The sequence below is a fragment of the Notamacropus eugenii genome, chromosome 7 (genome assembly GCF_028372415.1).
Source record: "Notamacropus eugenii isolate mMacEug1 chromosome 7, mMacEug1.pri_v2, whole genome shotgun sequence".
NCBI lineage: Eukaryota > Metazoa > Chordata > Mammalia > Diprotodontia > Macropodidae > Notamacropus > Notamacropus eugenii.
In genome coordinates this window covers 20,349,751-20,368,211 of record NC_092878.1, presented here as the reverse complement: position 1 = coordinate 20,368,211, position 18,461 = coordinate 20,349,751, and the positions used below count along the sequence as shown (strand labels likewise).

At 36.4% G+C, this 18,461-nt stretch overlaps 1 protein-coding gene across 9 annotated transcripts in view; it reads left to right on the top strand.

Moving 5' to 3' along the window:
• Window positions 1–18,461, top strand: part of DPH6 (diphthamine biosynthesis 6) — a 479,427-nt gene that overhangs the window by 10,665 nt on the left and 450,301 nt on the right. For all 9 annotated transcript variants that reach the window (XM_072622998.1, XM_072622997.1, XM_072622999.1 and 6 more), the window contains exon 3: window positions 2,402–2,595. In XM_072622998.1, coding sequence (XP_072479099.1) covers window positions 2,402–2,595 — 194 coding nt within the window. The remainder of the gene's footprint in view (window positions 1–2,401; window positions 2,596–18,461) is intronic.

Here is an 18,461-nt window from a genome sequence, read left to right as displayed (position 1 = left end):
GATCTCTTTGGGATACAGATTTAGTAGTGATATTGCTGGATCAAAGGGTATGTATGTGTGTATAATTTTATTGCCCTTTGGGCATAGTACAAAATTGCTCTCCAGAATGGTTGGATCAGTTCACAACTCCCCCAACAATGCATTAGTGTTCCAATTTTCCCACATCTTTTCCAACATTTATCATTTTCCTTCTTTGTTATGTTAGTCAATCTGATAAATGTGAGGTGGTACCTCAGTGCTGTTTTGATTTGCATTTCTCTAATGTGATTTAGAACATTTTTTATGTAACTTAGTATTGTTTGACGATGAAAACTGATATATGACATTGATAAAGAAATTTGATATGTGAAAATTATTAACACCTTTACTTATCCTTGCGGATGTTCAAAACATTTGCTGTTGGCTTCACAGTTTTGAGGATGATGCCTCACACGCTGATGTATGTTTAGATTTTCTCTTTGTTCTATCAACTTTCAGAAGCTTTGAGTGTCAAGTCAAATTGGCAGATACTTATTAAATGCTCACCCAGAAATGAAGTACTGTGTTTCTAGATAGTATCAACACCAGAAGGTCAGTTTTCAATTTCTGTCATTAGAGTTCTTGCCCTGATGTGACAAACTTAATGAATTCTAAAAATTGTTTTTACATGTAATTTGGGGGGGAGGGGGAAATTAAAATATTTTAAGAAAAGAAAGTGATCTCCCTCCTTATATTTTCTTAAAGTACATTCTCTGGAACTTTCTTTTGCTCTTATTAAATACCCCCCCCCCCTTCTTTTGCTTACTTGTATCAGTATTAAGTCTGTATTTTCTCTAATAGATTGTAAATTCTTTTCCTTAAAGGACAGTGTTGATTTTCATCTTTGTATCCCTAGTGCTTCTCTCAGTGATTGCAAATAGTAAACATTAAATAAATATTCGTGGAATTTGTTTGTTAAACCAGTAGTGGTCTTCACTCATGGTATGATCAATCATCATATATGCCTGTGTAATTTCAGGCTATGTTAATAATAAAGCTGTGTACACATTTTTTATTGGAATTCATATTAGTAATCTCAAAATTTAACTTAGGAGATATTTTATGTCAGTTATGAGATAGTTGAGTAATGGTAAGAGCTGCAGATATTGAATCACAGGACAGAGCTTTTTCATTTACTAGCTGTGTGATCTCAAGTAGGTCAGGTGATATCTTATGGCATGGCCCACATCTCTCAGGCTTTTTTTCTCGTGTAAAAATGGGTAGGTGGGTGAGAGGAATTGAACTTGGATGATCTTGAGGATTCCTCATAGCTATGGTTCTGTGATGCCACATATTTTGGAAGAAGCCCTTTAATGATCCAAAATTCATTAAAACATATCAGTTTGAATTAGAAAAAGAAGCTAAACTGAGAAAATAATTTAAGGGAATATAAAATTACTCTTGGGAGACTCTCAAGACATATACATACATACATATACATAATATGTGTACATGTATATATGTGTGTGCATATACATACACACATACACGTACTGATTTCCTCTTAGAACATTCTAATTGTGTGTTGTGGTGTATGTGTGTGTGTCTGTGTGTGTGTGTATGTACATACACAAATCAGTAGGAAAGATGGTTGGCATTTGGGTGAATTGAAAGTCACTCTCAGTGTTTCATGATGCTCACTGAGGATGCGAGGGAAGCACTAAGAAGTAATGCCAAAATGTTGTGGTTGACTTCATTAGTATTTACTCAATACATACTATATGCCAGCCACTGTGCAAGCTACTGGGGGGTGTAAGTACAAAGAATATGAAATGATCCCTACTTACAGAGGACTTCCATAACAAAGAATTATCCATTTAACCCTTTGGACTCTGTACTAAAGTTCTCAGGCAGCTCCCAATATTGTCTAGCACTTAAAATTTCTCTAGGGACATAGATAAACAAGAGGAACACAAACACAGTGGAGTGTACCCAGAAAATTCACATCTGTGCAATTGCATTGCTACATTGGCAAAAGGTCTCATGTATCTCTCTTTCTTTTTCTTCCCTGTGAATAACTAGCCCTGCAAATAGCAGTTTAATGGGGCCAAGCCTAAAATAACAGCCCAGAGGTTCTGCCTGCATCTACTGCCTACAGGCAACCTCAGAGCAAGGCTGATGGAGTCCTCAGGGATACTGCATGAAGATGTTGTTTGCTGGCCCCACAGTTAGCTACTTTGCATTACTTCATGTAGTAATAACAACTGTAGATTGAGATGTATAAGATTTCATTTCATAGTGTAAAGATATATACAAGCATTCCTTTTCGGTTTCATATTCTATCACAGTTAATATTGGAGTATTTTGGTACCCTAGTCTAGTCTTCAATTCTGCCTTCTTTTTGATTTTTTTTTATTGAGAATTTCTATTTTATTTTCTATAGTGGGATCGGATGAACTGGATAGTTACATGTATCAGACGGTGGGACATCAGGCCGTTGAACTGTTTGCTGAAGCAATGGGTCTCCCACTGTATCGTCAGACTATCAAAGGAACCAGTATGGAGACTGGACGCATGTATACCAGGTGCGAAGGTGATGAAGTTGAAGATCTCTATGAACTTTTGAAATATGTTAAGGTATGGTTTCTAACTAGTTATACTACACTTTATCAATGGAAGGAGGGTAAAATCATATGTTGAAATGCAAAGGGTATTTTGCAAGGAATTTTCTTTGCTTATGAAGAAGGGGAACTGTGAAGAACTTTTTAGTTTTTATAGCATAAAAACATAGTCTATGACTTTTGTCATAATTTATCATATGGGCCTTCTTACATTTTAGCGGTTTGGTATGTAAGACTTTAGAGGCATACTTTCAATTACTTGGTGATTATGTACACGATTTGGGATAGCTGTTATTTTCTCATTTTTTTCCACTCCTGTTATTCATAAGAATTTAAGTATCAGCTTTCACCAATAAGAAATGACATTTCTTTCCTGGAACTTTGCATTAGTGCTTTGTACCTTTGTTTGTTTTATTCATCTTGCTCTATTTTGTATTATAATTTACTTGTATTTAGTAAATACTTAATAGATGTTTGTTGTAAGCTCCATAAGGGTAGCAACTGTCTTATCTTTCTGTCCACTCAGTATATTGTAGGTCCTTAGTAAATATCTGTTGAATTGAACGTATTGTTGCAGTTTATCTAGCCCAGTGAGCGTTCATTAACAGACACTCAGGTGTCAGGATATGGAACCCTTCATCATCATTGATATTCGCTATCACTGACTGCAATTAATGTTTGTCTTTTTTGCCCTTAACATTTTTTAGTCAGCAAAAACCGTAGTAAACATTTATTAAACATTTGCTGAAACAATGAGAAAGCACTGAGGAGTTACTAGTTTATGAATGAATAGGAAGATAAGACAACAAAGATGGTTGTACTATGCAATAATTCTCTAAGTTTATTAGAAGGTTACACAAACAAGAGCTTTGTGAAGTCTCAGGGAGAACGTCTTGACTTGGAGTCTTCTGTTTGACATGGGCAGTATCCCATTACTTAGGGGAAATGTAGGCTCGTTATGTTAATGATGCGTCAGGCCTAGCTTGTGACTTTGTAGAAGGTACCTAACATATAGTAAGGATTTGATAACTGCATGTTAAACTAAGTTGGATGGATGGCAGGCTGCTGATGTCATACGATCAGAGATTTCACGCTGAAAGTTAAAAGTCACCTGGTCCAATTCTCATTTTACATACAAGAAAACTGAGTCCAAGAGATGATAAGTGACTTGCTTGAGGTCCACCTTTTATTCCACTCTCTGTGATATTACACGGAATGTTCTTGCTCTGCAGAAACCTGTCACCAAGAAGCTATGGCCAGTGACTCATTGTCTGCTCTGAGGAATTAATGAAGCTTTATATATTCATTTTTATGTTACTGAATCAAAGTATAGTATACACTGAGGATTTGGCTCAAATAATAAATGAGAATACACATCTTTTAAAAGATATAGTTAGAATTTTTTTAAGGTATTAATGCCTATATTTTTATTGTTTTTGTCTGAGAAAGAATAACAGCTTTTACCATAGTGATCATTATATGAAAGCATTCATTGTATTAGCCTTCTCATTAGATACTTGGCTTTTAGTCCCTCTGTTTTCCAACTCATCCTCCACATAGGTTCCAAAATAATCCTTGGAAACCATAAATTTGACAGTGTCTCTACTCAACAAACTTCAGTGAATCCTAAATTCCAAGAAAAAAGTGCAAGCCCTTTAGCTTGGCATCAGTACCTCTTCTTGGTCTGGTTTCAGCTGTCCTTCCCAGGTTTATTACGCATTGATTCTCTCCATTTGCTCTACATTCTAGCCAACCTGGCCTACTCATTGTTCCCTACACTCAACAGTCCATCTTCTTCCTTCCTCCCATTGCAGAGGCTATCCCTCATATCTAAAATGAACTTCCTCCTAACTCTCATTCTTAAAATCTTAGCTTCTAGAATAATTCAGTTTGTATGCCATCCCCCAAGAAAAGTGTTTCTGATTCTCTTAGTACTTTCTCCTTCTCTAAAATTCCCATGTATATATTGATTCAGGGAAGCAGTGTGGTATAGTGGATTGATGACTGGTTTTGGAATTAGGCCTGGATTCAGTTCCTGACTTTGTCCCATACTAGAAAGCTTTTGGTGACTATGGCACACTACTGCCATAGACAGCTATATAAGATAAGTTAGAGACAAATACCTGATTTGCTTTAGTGGAGGGAATTTCCATATTGCACACTGGATTGAATTTAGACATTGCTTTCAGCCCTTACACACACACACACACACAGACGCACACGCACACACATGCACACGTACACACACACCTGCTTACCTGTATATCCCTTGTAGAATGTAAACTCCTTTAGATCAATAAGGTTTTTTTTTTTGTCTTTGTACCTCTTTGCCTAGTAAAGGTTTTTTCACATAGACATTTAATGAATATTTGTTGGTTCCTAAGTATGTAGCTATAAGGCTGACGGGGTGCTTTTCAGAAGGGTAATGTAGGCAGCTGGTCAGCACTATTGGAATTTACTAATCTATGTTCTGAACTTCAGAATATTAGTATCCTAAATATTTATATTAGATGCTAAGAGTGAAGGAAAAAGTGAATGCAGTATCTAATGTTCTTTTTCTATTTAAAAAAAAAAAAGACCTTGCAATGTAGTGAGTAGTGTGTTTGACTTGGAGTCAGAAGACCTAGCTTAAAATGCTGCCCCAGAATTTAACCAACTCTTTGATTGTGGGGTCAGGTCACCCAGTCAGCACATAGGTTTCCTCATTTGTAAAATGGGAATAGTTATAATGGTACCACCTTGTAAGACTGTTGTGAGAAAAGTCCTTTACAAATTTGGCGTGTTTTGTAAATAGATTGTCATTATTATTTTCAGTGGGATTCAGGTAGGTCCCAAGACAGGTCACTAGCTGGGTGTTATTCGTTTATGCTTAGTATTTCACAGGTGACCAAAATGACTTAATGTTCTACAGACTTTCACAGGTGACCAAAATAGTTGAATAAAAATTTATATTATTCAGTCATGTCCTAGGCAGACAGTGTTAAATGACTTGCCCAAGGTCACACAGCTGTAGTAAGTGTCTGAGACTGGATTTGAACTCAAGTCTTCTGACTCCAGGCCCAGAGCTTTATCTGCAGAGCTATTTAACTGCTACTTGAATAAAAGTAGTAGGATGTAAGCTCATCCTCTTTAGGTTCATTGAAAGCTCCAGTAGCAGATGAGACAATAGAGCTAACCTAGCCCTATCCTGTTCCCATATTGTTTGGATCTTGGTTGAGGTTCTATATTTTGAAAACTACTGGAGATTGCAAAGGTCTGATGTGACCAAATCTATTAAAAACATTTTTCTAAAGGTTTTATGAAACAATGTTATGTCTGAGGGATAATGAGCAATGGTTCAGTGTATGGTCATATTGTAGTTCCAGCATAGTTTCTAGGTTGATTTCTGCAGGATATTTTGAGGTCTTTATCTATAATATGGGGATTTGTTGTCTCTCAGTCCTGGAAAGAAAGCAAACAGCTGATCCACAATTCTAGCTGGTAGGTCATGTCTTGCTAGATACTCAGTTGGCACTAAATTTTTAAAGACTACAGTAGCATGTTGCACATTTTCCATAGTTTTCTTGTGTATTCTACATTGATCACTGTCTTTGGACTTTTGTAATTTCTTGTTCTCTCTGTTTTCCCCAAACAAATTTATGTCTCAGCTGTTTATTTAATGCATCTTTGTTGAAAAGATATTGGCTAAGTTCATGTGGATGTTTCCACATCCTTTTGATTTCATTTTTGGAGCTTAGCAGTTTCATAGACTTTTCCCGGAGGTAAACCACTTTTGGTCACATTAGAAAAGAATCCAGTGTTGTATTCTTGCCTGTTGTCCAGTGAAATGATATCTACTTGTTCCAAAAGTGTTTCTAATTATTATGTCTTCTAACATTGTGCTGACCTCATTGTTGTATATACACCTGCGAAACATGGACAGTTTGCCACGGCCATGCCAGGAAACTGAATCACTTCCATTTGAACTATCTTAGGAAGATCCTGAAGATCACCTGGCAGGATAAGGTAGCAGGCACTGAGGTCCTTCCTTGAACTAAACTGCCAAGCATTCAAACTATGCTGTAGTTTGAGCACAACTCCAATGGGCTGGCCACATTGTTCAAATGCAAAATGTACACTTACCAAAAAAGACTATTTTATGGAGAACTTGCATGGGGCAGGTGATCACATGGTGGTCAGAAGAAGCAATACAAGGACCACTCTCAAGGTCTCTCTCAAGAACTTTGGATTTGATCGTGGAACATGAGAGGCACTGGCACAGGATCGCTCAGCATGGTGCGCCCACTTCAGAAAAGGTGCTGTGCTCTATGAGCAAAGCAGAATTGAAACAGCACAAATTTGGAGTAACCACCCCAAGTGTTCCCATGAACTCTCTGTGCCCAACCTGTGGTAGAAAATTCTGAGCTTGTGTTGGTCTGATCAGCCACAGTCCTACACACTGAAACTTCACTTTTTCATGGTGATGTCGTTTCGGGCCTCTTCGAGAACGAAGGACAATGACGATGTGTTGTGATAATATTCATCGATCCTCTTCCTCCCTTTTGATGAAAATCATCTTTCTGTTGTTGCCTTTGGTGGATGGGCTTTTATTTAGTTTGATTTATTGTATTTTCATTAGGATACTTTCCAGCTCTATTGTGATCTCCTTTATCGATCTGAAAGTGTACATTTAGGAATTTATTGCCTTAAGCACATTTTTCTCTTAGCTTTGATTTCAGGATGCCAGCCATTCTTAGTTTGCTTCTTGATATTTTTATGATCAGTGTGCATTTTATTATTGTTATATTATCTTTGTTATTGTTGTCAGATTGTACCCAAGATTCTTCCTTTTCTCTAAAATGAGGGCATTCGATGTCTCCCAAGGTCCCTTTCAGATTTAAATCTGTGCTCCCATGTGCCTCTAGTAAGGATGTTCTCCTACCTACAGAGGCAGCCCATTCCATGTCTAAATAGCCCTCAGTGTTAAAAAAAAAACTTCCCCTCCATGAAGATGGATCTGCCTTGATGCAGCTTCCTGCCCTCACTCCTAGTACTGCCATTTGCGACCAGGAGAAATAAATCTGATGATCCCTTTTTCGTTCAGTAGCCCTCGGAATACTTGAAGGCAGCTATCGGGGTCCCCTTGCATCTTCTCTGTTAAACATCCCCAGTGTCTTCAAGTGATACTCCTAGAACATGAACTAGGAGAGAGGTGACCAGCAGTATCAAATGATACAAAAGCAGTATCCAGTCAAGGCAAAGTAGGATCATATAATGTAGAGGTGAGCCAAACCTTACAGATCATCTAGTTTAATTCCTTCTTTTTTTCAGATGAGGAAACTGAAATCTAGAGAGATTAGGAGACTTTCCCAAGGTCACACATTTAATAAGTAGTAGCTTATTAAACCTAGCTTCTCCGATTACAAACAAATCGTTCTTTCCATTGCACTCTTTGGTTTCCATCACATTAATTTAAGCCTGGAGCTTTCAGAATGTCCTTTTCATAGTGCTGTAAAACTAGATAGAAAGTTTTTAATGTCTCAAATTAGATACAATATCATTGATTACATTGCTTAAAAATTTTACACTTGATCATTTTAGAGAAAAGAGTTGCAGCGCGTTGACAGCTTGAGCTTTGTGATAATAACAGCCTTCCAAGTCTAAAAAAGATAATACATTACTGATCAATTTAATTAAAAACGGACAGATTCGTGGTAATTAAGGTGAAATTTCACTTTCGATACATGCTGTCTGATGAAATGGATGCTTTGCCATTATCTTTATAGTAACAGTCAGTTATGACATAAATTAATGCTAATGTTAAATCTTGACAACTTCTGCTTTGGAAGTTCATACATGATAATTATAAGTATAAGTTGAAAGAGATGTTATCAAGTTGTCCAGGACTAAATAGCTGCTTCTTTTCCTGTGCAGAAATATTAATTTTACTATAGGATATTTTAGAGACATAAATATCGAAATATATTGCTTTTGTGGGAGACATTGTGTAATCAGGCTTTTACAGTTAAACCCATTTATGGAACTATGGTGCAGAAATTTCCATTGAGGTCTTACATATTCAAATGAATAATTGAGTGATTATAGAAAAAGAGTCTAGAAAAGCCATAATTCTTCTCAATCTTCATTTGTTCTAAGAAAAAGATTGAATTGCCATTTTTAATCCTTTAAATATTAAAAACATTAGATTCATTTTCATTTTATACGTTTATTTGTAGCACATTGAAGTTTGGGACTTTTAACATATATTTAAAATTCTCTTATTGCTGCTACTTCTTTCTTTAAAAATTAGCACTAAGATTTTTGTAGGAAATGTCTGTTAAAAATTTCAAACCCTTTGAAAAGAAGCTGAGGAAACCTAGGAATCACTTGCAAGATTTCAAATTTTATCAATTATTTGGCAGTGATTGTATGAAATGAATGCCAAAGATTATAGTCCTGTATTTCCTATGAAATGCAGAAAGACCAAGAAAATTGGAAAGTCTTTAGGATGGTTATTCGAAAAATAACCAATTTCCAAGTAACTTTTTCCCATGAGAGCTTATTAGTAATATAGTATCACAATTAAATTATCATGTGGATCAATTTTGTTCATAGGTGACTTGTTGGCCCATGAAAATGATCTAATTCTGTCCTTTTTAAAAAAGTAATCATTTGTAAATTATGTGTGTTTAGAAGGCCTTCTATTGGTTTTAATTTCTTTTCTTGAAGAAGAGACTGCTAATCCCCAAGAGGTGGCGGATGATAGTCTTGTGTTCTTTGAGCCCTGGTTCCACCCCAGCCAGTCTGTCATCACATTTTGGTTCCTCGTGGAGAGAACTGCATATTCTAGAAGACTGTGTATTGTTGTTCCGCCTCCCTTATCATGGGGCTAAATTACCAAAGAGAATTTTGTTATGTAGTTCAGGTCAGAACAATGAAATCCTAATGACTAGTTTTTGAATTACATTTTTATTACTATCTTTTTGTTATCATTTACATTTCACAGCATCCTTTCCTTCTTCTAGAGAGAGCCCTATAACAAAGAAACTTTTAGAAAGGCAAAACATCAACCACATTCATATGCAAATGTATATATGCATATATACACATATATATATACACACGTGCATATATGCATTATATCAGTTTTCTATACCCATAGTCCCTTACCTTTAAAAAGAAGGGAGGGAGGGTGAGTTTCATATTCTCTTTGGAGCCAATCTTGGTCATTAAGATCACACACCATTCATTTTCAAGTTTTATTCTTATTCTTTCTGTTTATATTGTGAAGTCATCGTGCATATGGACTTCCTGGTTCTGCTTATGTCTCTTCGCATGAACACATATGTCTTCTTATACTTCTGACTTTTCATATTCCTTACTTCTTGTAAAGCAGTGATAATTCCATTATATTCATGTACAACATTTTGTTTAGCCATTCTTCAATTAAGAGGAACGTTCACTGTTTCTCATTTTTTACTACTACAAAAAGCGCATCTTTGGAGTATATGCTTAGCCGTAGGATTTCAGGGTCACAACTTATAGACATTTTAAGTCACAGTGTAATTCCAAATTGCTCTCCTGAATGACTGCACCAATTCCTAGCTCCATAACAGTGCATGTTACACCCCATCAACATGGACTATTCTCTCCTTTTGTCATCATTACCAGTTGTTACCAGGGCAAATGTTTATTAAGTATTTACTGTGTGCCAGGCACTGTGCTAAATGCGGAGGATACAAATATAAGCAGAAAGAAAGACAGTCCCTGCTCTTGATTTGCCACATTCTAATAGGGCAAGATAGCACACAAAAGGAAATGGAAAGCAGGAGGAGGGAAAGGGATAACGGTACCTATGCAGAAGTCCAGAAGGTCAGAAACAAGCTGGGAGGGGAATGAAGGTTGTTTGGCCTTGGCCCCTCTTTACAAGGGAGGCCTGAGGAGAAACTCACCAATGAAAACTGGGGACTGGCGGTTCAGATGGATATTCCAGGCTGAGGAAGCCCCAGTTGCTGAGGGAAGTTTCAGTGTGAGACTGCATTAAAGACATGGTACAGAAGTTCAGAAAGTCAGAAACACATCTGGGAAGGGAATGATGATTGTGAATAGAATGAAAAATGATTTGCTCTTGATGGCAGCTTGTAGTACAGTAGTCTTTCACAGATTTGTAAATTGAGCACAAAATATGTGGGGAAGGATTTGCTTTCCATTGTACTATATTTTTGAGAACACAGGAAAGATGGAAATTTGGCCTTTCTAATATCCTTTTCATTTATGATCTGCCAACATTCTGTTCCCATAAAAACATGTGGGGTTCATTGTTTTGAAATAGTCCAATCTAGGGGCTAGTCTCCCAGTTCTTTTTTTGGATACAAGGCTTAGGTGTTATCCATTTTTCACCCTCTAATAAAACCAAAAGAAAGCATTGACACTAACTCAAATTTATGTTAAATACAACAGTTATAGAATATAAATCAATCACAATGACTCTTTGTGAAGTAGTGAAATAAAACTTCTGTTTAGTGGATATCTTCCAGTTGTTTTCCAAGGATATGTTTTTATAAATTTTGAGTGCTGATCTGAGAAGTTTGGCCTACGCCTATCCATTGGACCCATATTTTCTGATCTTCTATCAGATCTAGTAACCCAGCATCATGATTAGCTTTTTGAACAATTAAAAAAATTGCAATTATTTCAATGAAAATATATCATGGTATATATATATATGAGTGTATATATATATATATGTATATGTGTGCATATATATATGTATATATATACACACACACACATATATATGTATATATACACACACACACATATATGTATATATACACACACACGTATATATATGTATATGTAAGTGTGTGTGTATGCTAAGAGGACCACTGGAATGGGAGGTAGGAGATCTAACTTTTATTATTGGTTTTGCCACTAACCAACAGGGTAACTTTGGGCTGAACATAGGTAAGCCACAGTTCCTTGAGTGGGTTAAACTAAATAGTCTTTGTGATTTCCCTTCCAGTTACAACACTTTATGCTTCCATTAGCTCTCCTTTTAAGGATCTAAGCAGAGGGAGTTGAGCTCCCTTGCAGTACTGTTTATGTCTTTATGTTGCCCCATCTTTTCTCCCTTATTCATGTTTCCCTGGACATAGGACTGGGAAAGCCTGTCATCCCCTCCAGCCAGTGATCTAGTACGTGATTGAGGTATGACTTCTGTGATTCCTGCTCCTGTCGTTTTTGTGTTTATTAGCTCCTTTCAAATAAAGGGTGGAAGGAAAAGGGAAAAATGATGACAAATCACCAAAAGAATTAGAAAGAGAAAAGGTATATGTTAGGTTCAAGCAGTGACTAAAATTTTATTTCTTTGTGATCTGTAGATTTCAGTTGTTTTTCCTATTAGCCTGGATGTTCCAGAATTGACTGCATTCTTTTTAAACTTATCAAATGTAAGGGGAAAATGCTCATTAGAGAAAAATCTCATGTTAAAATAATTGTTAAATTAATTGTGCATGGTCTTCCTCCTAGGCAAGAGCTTCAGTGGGCAGAGGCATCACAGTGACACATTTCAGGATAGGGTGTCCTATCAAATTTGGCATTGGTTAAATGAGCTTTGATTGACTTTTCAGTTACAGCATTATATCATAAACATGATGACTGGTCAAGCTTCCAAATTATTTTCAATGTTTGCATTGTAAAAGCTTGCTTTGTGGGGTGAGGAAGGGAGGGATTTAATTCTATAACTCTGTTTTCCTTTCATAACTTGGAAAAATGCCTTTGGGGACCTGATTTAGGGATAGGCAAACATGAAGTGTTCCTCATGGAAAGAAGTCACAGGACAGTTCCAGGATTTGGCACCAGGTCCCAGACTTGGCACTGGGTACCAGGCACTGAGCCCTATACAGATTGCTTCTGGCTCTCCCAAACTGCACAGCTTGTCTTCAGCCTTGGCGGTTCCCAAGATATTGGACATTAAACCTGGTCCCTTGGCACAAGAAATGCTTTTTTGGTATTGATCCTGGACACAGAACAGGAAGAGTTGGACAGCCGACCAATGTAATTTTCAATCCCAGGTGCAGCTTCATTGAGGTTGTGTCAGCTCTGTGTATTTTCGATGCTAGAATGAAATATGTATGATGAAACAGATGATGTAAGATCTGCCTGAAAATAAACTGCTGCCGGATCATATAAACCAATTATGATAATTCTTAAACGTATCCAGTGCAATTATCCATAGGTATCTGTGTCTCTAAGTCTTTAGAGACTGGGCTCCCTTATTCTGTGAAACCTTATTGGTATGTAGCCTGTCTCCCCAATTTGTGTGTTTTCTCTGTGGTGTGAGTCTGATTGTGCCCATGAGTGCAGCCAATCTCCTGTACTTTTATTTACTTTTTTATTATATTATACTTTTATTTCTGACCTATCACATCTCTATTAATTTTCCAACCGATTTACTCAGAAGTATGTCCTTGGAGAGCCTTCCTTTTGTACATTTCTTGTCCTTTACTCTGGCCCTTGCTCCCTATTCTTAAGTAAACCTGGACTCAATACATTTTAAAATGGCAAACTCTTGACTGACCCTATTTCATCTCATCAGTTTGTTGTCTGCCTGTTAAAAATTATTATTTTCCACGTTTTCTTCCTATTGCACCTGTATACCATGTTAAATTTCTTCTTCCTAACATAGCAATATGTTACAATTGTTTCCTCTAGAACTCACTCTTCCTTAAAAGTCCAACTTCCTGAATTGTGGTTTGCAAGATTCCCAGATCTATCAGTCCACTCAATATTTTTTTTCCTATTTCTTGGCCTGCGTCTCTGACTGTCTTTTCTGGATGTGCTTTTAGGATAGAATGATGACTATCAGTAAGATGAACGTATATAAATTTACTTCCTGCACTGCACCAGCTAATGTGCTGCTTGATCCTGGACAAATCACTTAATTTTAAACTATTCCAAAAATACCAAAAGCTTAAAACATGAAAAACCATATATAAAATTTGTCATCATGAAACTTGATGAGGGTGAGGGGCTTGAGTACAGTATCCATAGCTACCATTTCCCTTCTCCCATCCAACAGGACACCATAAACTCTGTGTGAACAGAATTTACTGTGTGAGGGAAAGGGAAACCCAGTGTGAACATTGTATTATATCCTTTTATGTATTCAAAACAAACTGAGTTTACATGATCCTGCTCTATATTCATGCCTTTTAAAATTCTAGGTAGATTTAATTTTTTAGTGTTCTAGCTCATACGTTATACCTACATCTTCTTATAATGTAGGCTACTCTCCTACATTAAATATAGATTTTTTCTGGGTGAAAAGATATCCTCACAAGGGAATGTATTTTCTGACATAATACTTATCAGAGACTGTTGAAAAGAAAATTCAACAGAGTATTAGCTAATTATTTCTTATAGTATAGAATTCCTCTGTTCCTGTCATTTGAATAATTTTCTTATGTAGTACCTTAAAGTACTTAGAATGAGAAAGTAGTTTCTACTGCTTGAAGTGTAAACAAACAAATACAGGGTTAGGTGTTCAGTAATTTCTAGGTCTCTCCCAAACTTATTGATTAATAGTACTTAGGGCAGCTAAGTGGTACAGTGGATGTAGTGCTGAACCTAGAGTCAGGAAGGTGCATCTTCATGAGCTCCAGTCTGACCTCTGATACTTAGTAGCAGTGTGACCATGGGCAAGTCACTTCACCCCTGTTGTCTCAGTTCATTATCTGTAAAATGAGCTGGAGAAGGAAAGGGCAAACCCCTCCGGTATCTTTGCCAGAAATACCAGAAATGGGATCGCTGGAGTTGGATGTGACTGAAAAGTGACTGAACACGTTTGTCTTATTCGTAGCTTTTTTGTACGCAGTTGTTTGTTTCTTCTCTTTCTCATTAAAATGTGAGCTTCTTGAGAATAAGCTCTGTCTTTGCCTCCTTCTGTATCCTCAGCACGCACTTAGCACAGTGCCTGGAACACAGTAGGCGCTTAATAAATATCTATTGATTGGTTGATTAATACCCAATTGTGTATTTTTAAATAATTCATAATTTTGTCATGTGAGTATCTTTTCTTTAACTTGGTAACTACATCAAGTCTCACTTAATTCAAACTGACTTTAAATGAACCCTCTTCTAAATTATGTATTGCATAGTTTATGTCCATAGAATTGAACATCTGACATTTCATTAATAAACATATGTCATGTATATACTTAATTCCAGTGTTTCATCCTTAACTCATGATCTTCGAGTGTGAGTAGAAACTGTCTTGAGTGCAAATATAACCCGAGATTAGGTCCTGGAAGGTAAATAAAATGCATATCATGAATATGCTTGGTCATTGAGATGAATAAATACGTTGAGTTAAAATCTTTGTCAGTCCCATTTTATAAATTGATCATTTGCAAATTAAGCAAGTTAGGTGGTGCTGGAAATTCTAAGATTCTAAAAAGAATTCTAAGATTCTTTTTGGGAGCTTTTAATGTAATCTGGGCCCTGGAGCCAATAATTTAATTTCACAGGATTTAGTTACTCTCACTGCAGGGGGGAGGTAGAGATAGTAATACTTTTCCCTTTCTGAAGCACATGGAAGAATTTTGAGAACAAATGAAATCATTTATGAGAAATAATTCAAATTTTCCTAGAAAGGGTATTGTTTGTTTGGTTTTTTTTTTGGCATGGCAATGTTATGCCACTCACCTACCTTTTTCTCCTTCACTTTTCTCCACCCCATCTTCCAAAATAGTGTAGTAAAGTTAAATATGTCATTTTTTGGGTGCATATGAAGTTCCATTAGCATATTAATATTAAATGGTAGCTGCAAGTGGCACTGAAATGAGTGTAATCCCTCTTGGCTTTATTAGTAAGTTAATGCAGAGAAGAAAAGGAATGGTAATAGTTCAGAATGGGAAAGAGCTTTAATGGAGCCAAATTTATATTATAGATTGGGCTGGATTTATCTTTTTGCTTTTGTGGCCTGTGATCTTTTTGCCCTCCAGAGCCTTTCATTTAGCTCTTTTCAGCCATTTAATTAAACCTTTCAGATATCTCATAGAATTAATAGTTTTAGTCCCCTTTTCCATGTGAGTAAACTGAGGTATGAAGACATTTCAAAATAAAATGACAGCCTAAGTTCAAAGACTAGTAAAGATCTAATTAATCAATGTCTAATTTCCATTGAGGATGCTTGGTGCAAATTTTTTTGTATGACTTAACTAGCGATTCTTTACCTTTAAGATACTCTTTTAAATCTCTGTGTTTGTATAAACTATGTTGTGGAGGGCCTTAGGCAAAGGTTTCTTTAACTAGGCAGATAGTGAATTTTTGAGTAGCTGGATGATTAAAATTTGTAAAGAGAGAGGGAGGAAAATATTAAGTAACATTAAGAAATAGTCTCTTTTAAAGTCACTGTGCATTAAATGGAGTGACTTTTATTCATTTTTAAAGGTACAAGCCAACAACTTATTCATACCCTCCATGTTGCAGGATTCTGTTCCTGATTTTATTCTCTGTTTGGGCCATGTATGGGGATTATTTCTAAAGCCACTGAAAATGAGACCTAGACTGTCTTCCAATTCAGACCGAGATAAAACAGATTTTTACTCTTCTATCAGTAGTTTGAATTGAACAGGAAGTAATGAAATCTAAGGCCAGCAAGGTCAGATCTTTCATTAGGCCATATTTAAACCTTTCCATACTAAGAAAAAAACCTATCTTATTTCAGATAAAGAGATCCTTTAGCCACTTTGGGTAGTTCTCCCATAGTTTCCTTCTAATGCTTACCTCTGGCTAGAAAGACTTTCTTCCTTATGCCTATATTGTAGTGGATGTTAATTCTTGTTTTCCTCATAGTGGACATTGGATCATCATCTTCCCTTTAAGGTTACCCCTTAATCAACTTTCAAGGCTTACTATTACATTACACTTTGACTTGGTTTTGGACCTGGCTTTTTGAGTTTTATAAATTTGAGTTTTTTTAATTGGTATTGTTTTACAACCCCCTTGTTATTCTTTCTAAACTCCTAAATTTTGACTGTCCTTTATAGTTATATATTCTTGGATTGGATACAGTAAATGTCGTATCGCCTGGTCTTGCTTCAGTAATTACAACAGAACCTTTAGGACCTCACGCTACTTTGCTTCTTTTCAAGATTGTAGTTTGGGATTGATTTGGGAGTACAACATATAACTAAAAGAGTTCATTTAAGATAATTTGAGGAAGGAGAGAGTGTTAATAAATCTGAAGAACATAGGAAAGACTTCATAGAAGAGTTGGAACTTGAATTGAACCTTTGGGGAAGTCATGTATTCTAAGAGGTGAGGTGAAGAACAGGTGAGTTCCAAAAGGAGAGTGGACAGCCTGCATAATGTCCAAGAAATGGTTGGTAGAATGCTAAGTTCCGAGAACAGCGAGTAGCTCAGTTTGCCTGGAATGTAGTGTGCATAAATGTGAGTAATATAAAATAAATTTAGAAAATTAGGGTGGGGCTTTATTAAAAAGGACTTTAAATGCCAGAATTACTCATTTGTATTTTATTCCAGAGACAAAAAGAAGCCTCTAGAGATTTCTGAGCAGGGGAGGGATCTCAGAGTTGGTCGAAGTTGTATTTTAAAAAGAGTATTTTGGCAGCTGTGTGGAAAGATGGGTTGGAGGGGAGAGACTGGAAGCATTATCTCCCTGTTCTATACTGAAAGAGGATCTTAGGATCATAGATCTAGAGGTAGAAGGAATGTCTGAGTCCAGTCTCCACATTTTGCAGATGAGAAAACTGAGACTCATGGAGGTTATCTTTTTTCCCCCAAAGTCACATAGGTCATAAATGACAGAGCCAGGAATTTAAGCAAGGTTGTCTGACTCCATGTCTGGCATTCTTATATTATCCCACAATGTCTTCACTTGAAGGGATGTAGAGAGAAAAGATTTGCTTGAGTAATAGTTGTACCTCTTTGGATACTACTTTTTTTCTATCCTGCAAAGAGAAAAATAATAATAGTAATATAAAAGTAAAATATGACTTAGATTTATGTACCCTGTTGTGGTGTAAAAAAAAAATTCATTGAATTAACACACTTTCTAGAAAGAGGTGACACAGAAGAAGGTCAATGGGCTTAGCACCCAGATACTCTGGCATGGGAGTGGGGATGAAATGTGGGGGGAAATGGGCAAGAAGTCAAACAGTTTTGCATTTATTTATTGCCCAGAGCTCCGAGCTTTGAGAATAGTTACCTCAAATCTTTATAAGTTTTAGACTTGCACAACAAAAAGAGAAAAGGCATGGTGTGTGATCTGAAATCGCGTTCTCCTCTCCTTAGACCTGTTTCCAGGTTAAGTTGGTGTATTCGGCTGTTTGTCAGTTTCATGGTTCTTTGAAAAGAGGCCCCAGGTTGCATTGATTTTGTTGGCAGTTTTCCTTTTTCCATACATACACCACCTTTCTCTAGAATGACATATTTAATTAAGTCTTCGAGGCAAGATAATAGCATGAGGGACTTTTCCCTCATCCATAGTCACATTATCCTCTTTCAGCCAATCAGAATAGCTCCTAGTAAAGTGATTTTTTTGTTTGTTTTGTTTCAATTAGACGTGGTTCCCTAACATTACAGGAATCTTTTTTAATAACGTTATTTCAGTGATATTATGGCAGGATTGTATAATTGGTGGAAAGAGAGTAACAGAAATAGCTTCATTGGAGTAAAACCCTGGGTACCTATATGGGGTGGTTCATTCTTGTATATTAAGATATCATAAATAAGACTAGCGCAAGTCTACTTGTACAATTTATTTTTGTATTCTTGGATCCTCCATATGACTACCATTGACCCTTTCATGGCGTGCACATGAGAAACCATAATTATGTCTGACTCTGGTAGTCTTTAGTTGGGAGTTCCTTGCTA